Below are 6298 nucleotides of genomic sequence, written 5' to 3' on the forward strand. Positions count from 1 at the left end.
GTCAGCGTAAAATCCAATTGAGAATTGGACAGACAAGTTAACAAGGTGCTGCAGCGGATGATGATTTTGTAGTCCAAACCCAGTAATTAGCATTGCCACAAAAATACCTATGGGATCATCCGATTTCGTATTTTGACTGGGATTACCGAAAATAAGGGCGTCCAATTGGCAACAAAGGTCGATGTACATGACATGGGATGAAGTAAAAGCGTATCACCAGAAGTAAAAAGCCTAATTTAGGCCTCATAAACGAGGCTACACTGCACACAATGACCCTCAACGTCACCACCACAAACCCAAGCTTCCTAATTGAAACCTTGTAATTATAAATCTACAAGTTGTAAAGCTGTTGAGTTGAGTAATAGTTGCAAGAGCCACAGGTCGTATAAACAGCAATGGAGGCTGGGTAGTGAAGGTTGCGACGTATGTTTGAGTAGTAAGTCTAAATCCAACAGTCAACCTCAGATGGTTTCTTTTATGCCACTTGTAGCCGACTCGCCTTGTGTTATGTTTTATTTTATTTTTTTCTTTTTTTTTCTGAATTTATTATTTTTTTTTTTTTCTTTTTTTTTTTTTTCTATGTTTTTAATATTTTTTTTTTTTTCTTTTTTTATTTTTTTTTGTTTTTTTTTTTTTTTTGTTTGTTTGGTTTAATTTTTTTCTTTGTTTTGTTTTTTTTTATTTTTTATCTGATTTTTTTTTCTTTTTTTTTATTTTTTTTGTATGTGTCTATAGTTAAATCAGAATGGAAAAATATCTTATATTCTACAGACCCTGTGATTCTATTTACATTCTTTGGGGACCAAAACCCAGTCAAAAAAAAGACTTGAGCCAGAGCGAAAGTGCTAAACTGCTAACTCATCCGCGGTTTTTAGGACTCCTGCAGCCACTTTTTTATTTTTTATTATTGTCCATCCTGTGTTGAAGATAGGAAAGGTCTTTCCATAAACTGCCACCACAAAGTCAGAGCACTGTACTGCGTAAAATATCTTTTGTGTGGTGGTATTTCTTAATTTCATAGACGGTGTTGTTATGTTGTACTAATTATATTTCTATATTGTTGTTTCTATAATATTTTTATTTTTATATCTTATATAATGTCTCTTCTCCCATATCTATATATATATCTATCTCTCTATCTACTATATATATATATATCTATTTTTTATAGCTTTTATTATATCATATTATCTATATCTCTATATATCTATATATTATATTATTCTTATTTTTTTATTAAATATATAATATATATATATCATTGTTTATACAGATAAACTAAAATATGTATGGATGCATTCATATAACGTAAACATACTTAGGTTATATATATATATTCTCCTATTATTAATTCTTTATAGGTCACAATTTACATATTTGTGTTAGATATTGATTTGTTTATATATATTAATATTTATTTATTATGTTATTTGTATCATTTTCATATTTGTATATCTATTTATGGTTATATCAGTGAATTTCAGTGAAACCAATATTTACATGGACACTGATCCTGAGCTATACGCTGCCACATTCAAATCAATATTTCTAAATCCTTCAGAATTTAGGGGCACGGCGAGGGTGGGGCCTCAATAACTGATATTGCTCACACTGAAAAACTTTATGATTGAGTACAAGTAACGTTAGGTACGTAAGTATGTTTGTTTTTAAAAAAAATTATTTGGTGCCCTGTAACGTCACCTCGTAGAGCTGCGCGGGGCCCCATGTAGAAAGACTGATCCTTGCTGCAGCAGCCTAGTTTCAAATCGTGCTTTGTGGTCCTTTGCGCTGCATTCCCTCTCTCTCCCCCTTTCCTGACAATCTTCAGCTGTCCTATCATATAAAGGCAAAAAGGCCCCCAATAAATATGTACAAATTATATGTTAAGGTTTTAACTTGCGGTAAATATCTTAATTCGTATTCAGCTTAAACTTAAACTAGTAAATATAGTTATATACACTCAGTATGGCGAGGCATTTCTCCAAAAATATGTTTAACAGAACGTGTCACGGAAGGACTGACTTAACCGATCTTTCTTATATTACTAAATGTTACCACTGAAGCTTGAATTTTAGGCTGGATATACGAAGAAAACTATTTACTATTTTAATCATCTCATCAGAGTTGTAGCCAATAAAATTTTTATGGTGGATCAACCAGTTTAATGGTTACTGCTGATTAAGTTAATCAATAGCCTATTTGTTTTTTATGACTAGTCTTTTGACTATGATAAAACTTTTACACTTCACAGGATCATTCAAGGAATTGGCGTATATGATTCTAAACTGAAATAGAACAAAAAAGCTGAAAACGTCCTAAGCATTATAGCACAGTGAGCCTTACCATTTTTGCCAATAATGATGAAAGTCAATTTAACAAACAACAAATCTCACAATGTAAACTGCTAACAGAACCTTTATAAAATGGTCCAGCTTGCTTAACATTTAGCAAGGATCTATTGTCAGAAATGTCGAATAACTATTCATTAGTATGTTTTCGATTAGTATATATCACGCTGAATATAAGAAATCATTGCTGTTTTGTTACTTTAGAATGAGCCATTTTTATCAACAAAGGGACCTCTTCTATGGAGTCTGCCAGTTTCTACAGTAGCCCAGAACAGACAAACCAAACACTGGTTCTAGATAGGCTGTGGTTTCTTCTACACACTTGGAAGGCGAGCAGTATCAGTTGCAATCTTCAACTTCACCACTAGATCTCACTAAACCCTACACTCATTTTAAGTCATTAAAGAATGCGGTCATTTAAGTAATGGACAAAACAACAAGTCAACTTTGCTGTTTTATGTTAGCATGTTAGATGTTAGCATTCACTCTATATATATATATATCACTGCATACCCATCCTGCTCTCCTTAGTGTACTAGGATGCCCAATTGTGAAGAAAAGGAAGCTGGAGGAGGCTGAGGCTGAAGAGAACCAGTCTGCTCCCAAGAGGAGGAACCAGCCTGGGAAACAGGCAGCAGATGAAGGCTTCACCGCAGACAGTGATGCAGCAGAGGAGGAAGAGGAGGAAGAGGAGGAGGAAGAAGATCTCAAAGAGAAGAAGAAAAACAAAGCAAAAAGCAGGCCAGAGGCAATAAAACGTGAGTAAAAGCAAGCCATAAAAGTTACCTTAAAAAACTACCATTACCTCACAGTAACAGTGTGGAGTAGGGTCAGAGCAAGGGAGATTTGGACCTCACTTTCAGGTGCTTCTAATGAAACCAGTTCACCAAAGTGTAATTTTCCCATCTACACTTCTCACATTATTTCATTTGAATGACTGTTGGATGCCTTAAAGACCCCATGTATTAAGACATATATAGTCTGGAACAATAATGTGTGTCTGATGTGTTTTTTGTCCCAGTTTTATCCCTTTATTATTCTTAGACTAGCTTAAATAATGACAAAATCCATTTCCATGGTTTTCAACAAGACTAAAAAGCAGCCATGCTAGCAGCTCTGTGGTGTTGTACTTAGCCACAATGGTGCTTTGAGCTAAATGCTAACATCAGCATGCTAACAGGCTAACAATGACAATGTTAACATGCAATGCTTAGCAATTAATGTTAACCTTGGTCACCATAATAGTTTTTATAGTTAAGCGTGTCATCAGCAAACAATCTGCAACATTAATCTGTGTTAAACAGCACAGCTGTGGCTAATGGGAATGTGTAACTTTTTGAGGTAATTGGTCTAAATATGGATCACCAGTTATTAGAAGTCATACTGGTGGGAACCACCTAGTTGGTTGTGGATGGTGCTAGCATGGCTAAAAACTACATCATTTCATAGTTGCAGTCATACAGTACCCAGACTCTTAGAGGAATGGGTGATTTTTATTTCAATAAAAAGTGCATGGTAGCATAAAATAGTCCTTTCAAATTTATAGTTGATATGAGGAAGTTTTACATTAAGCTTTAATATGACATCATGGAAACTGGAAGTTTTGTACTCAACTAAGAATGCTAAATATCTATGACACTTGCATGCATTCTAGATGTCTTTTTTATATAAATCACAGTTGTGTGATCTTGTGTACAGCCAACAAACTCATGTGGACTGGATTATTATGTGAATGTAAAATAGGTCCAGCATTGACGTTTGACCTTGGTTCTGACTTCATCACTCCTCTCAAGGAAACACTCCAGTCAGACTTGAGTCACAGATTTGATGACTTAGGACTCAACTTGACGAAATCAAAAAAGACTTGGAACTCAAGTAGGACTTTGTCACTGACTCATGACATCACTTGGACAATGACTAAATACTTGATACCTGAAATACTTGATACCTTCCCCAATGTCCAAAGATTAAAATGTATGTTGAACCAGTCCGACAGCATCAAATAAAGTGGCACGAGAGATTAATGAAGAACCAATCCAAAATTACTGATAGTCTTTTTCCACCAAATTTGCTCTGATTCTTGTACCAGTTCCATTCAAGATTCTTTGAACCATGGTGCTTTCTAGTAATCTAGCCCTTATTTCCACCAGTTTTGAGTGGAACCACTGTAATCAAAGATGCATCATCAACAGAGGGTGTTGCACAATGCACACTGACCTGTAGAATATGACGCGCCTACTTTTGGCTCTAGCTGAGCCTGAGCCAAAATGGAGCCAGTTCCCTGTTGGTGGAAAAAATTATACAAAGGATCATATGGGGTCCTTCATTCTGTTTTTAAAGAGGCATCACATTTGGTCACAAGTGCATTATGATTATTTGTTTAGGATTCGAAATTCAAAGTTGGAATTAGGACTTGACTTGGGATTTGACCTGTGCAAGTGCAAAGACTTGAGACTTACTGTAGACTGTAGCTTTCTGAAATGCTAACAGCAGCATCATAGTTTTTCACATGATTAGTGTGGCATCACACCACAATGATGAAAAGAATGGCTTGGATACATGTTGCAGGGAGGTAGAGTGTGTAATGTGAGTGTAGCAGCAGTCTCAAGTTGACTGCCTTAGCTAGATCACACGCTTCGCTTAATGCTAGACAAGGCAGATAAGGTCAACTACAAGGTCAATTCAATTCAATTTTATTTTGTATAGCGCCAATTCATACAGAAGTTATCTCAGGACATTTTGCAAATAGAGCAGTCTAGACCGAATCCTTATAACATTATTTACAGAGACCCAACAGCTCCCACCATAAGCAAGTGACGGCAGCAAGGAAAAATTCCTTTAAGAGGCAGAAACCTCGGACAGACCCCCCGGCTTCTAGGTGGGTGTCGTGCCTCAACCAGTTGGGTGAGAGAGAGAGAGAGAAAGAGAGAGAGAGAGAGAATAGAGGTAACGACAGAAGACACTGGTGCACAGAAACAACAGTAGCAACAACTACACTAATAGTAGTGACTGATGATGATGATGATGAGTCACATCACAGGTAAGGTATTGTAAAGAGAAGACAAAGACAATGACATTCATCTATACTTTGAATCCACAGCAGACTGCTCACTGATGACAACAGAAGACACAGAAACAGCAGTTTGTCCTGTGGCTGAAGACGGCAATAACGAAGGCATCACCTCTCATACTGAGAACGAAACTGAAAGTGAGAAAAGTGAGGAAGAGAAACCGGTAATACTCACCGATGATCTACAGCAGGAGGAAACAGAGACAAATGAGGAGGAGGAAAGTCAGCTGGTGACAAATGACCAGCCGTCAGAGCAAGCTGAAGAAGAAACAGGGGTTACTGGGTTGAAAGAAACAAAAAAAGAGGAGGAAGAGGACGCAGAAGAAGAAGAAGAAAAGAAAGAAAAGGAGCAGCAAGAAAGGCCAGAGAACACTGTAGAAGAGAGGGAGGTAGAAAGACAGATGATAAGCCAGGAAAACTCAGATCACCAGTACTCCAGTGGAGATTACAAACATCAGGCCAAAGAATCAACAATGGAGCAGAGTAAGAGGGAGGAACAGGTCGAAGAGGAGGACGAGGAGGAAGAGGAAGAAGAAGAAGATGAGGAGGAGGAGGAGGAGGAAGAGGAGGTGGGAGAAGAAAGGGAGGTCCACCAAGAGGTTGACACTCCTTACGCTTTGAGTTCACACACTCAGGGATCTGAAGCCGAGGTGTCGCTCAGGGAAGAAAAGGTCAGCACCCCCATGACGGAGGAAGAGGAGGAGGACGAAGAGCAGCAGGAGGAGAGAGAGGAAGAGGAGGACGAGAGGCAAGGGAAGGAAGCGGGCGAGGTGGTGGAGGAGGAAGAGGAGGACAGAGACTCCAGCAAAGCCTCTCCAACTACAGTGGTCATAGAGGTCCGCTCTGAGGAGGATGATGATGAGGATGATGATGAGGAGGA

The 6298-nt window shown here is 37.8% G+C and overlaps 1 protein-coding gene across 1 annotated transcript in view; it reads left to right on the forward strand.

Annotated features, from left to right (window-relative positions):
* LOC118324918 (myelin transcription factor 1-like) overlaps nt 1-6298 on the forward strand; it is a 24473-nt gene that overhangs the window by 1885 nt on the left and 16290 nt on the right. Inside the window, exons 2-3 of the mRNA XM_035657424.1 lie at nt 2905-3106; nt 5449-6298. The exon at nt 5449-6298 is cut by the window's right edge and continues 269 nt beyond it. Coding sequence (XP_035513317.1) covers nt 2905-3106; nt 5449-6298 — 1052 coding nt within the window. The remainder of the gene's footprint in view (nt 1-2904; nt 3107-5448) is intronic.

Source organism: Morone saxatilis, unplaced genomic scaffold, assembly GCF_004916995.1.
Source record: "Morone saxatilis isolate NCDOM2014 unplaced genomic scaffold, NCSU_SB_2.0 Contig15, whole genome shotgun sequence".
NCBI lineage: Eukaryota > Metazoa > Chordata > Actinopteri > Moronidae > Morone > Morone saxatilis.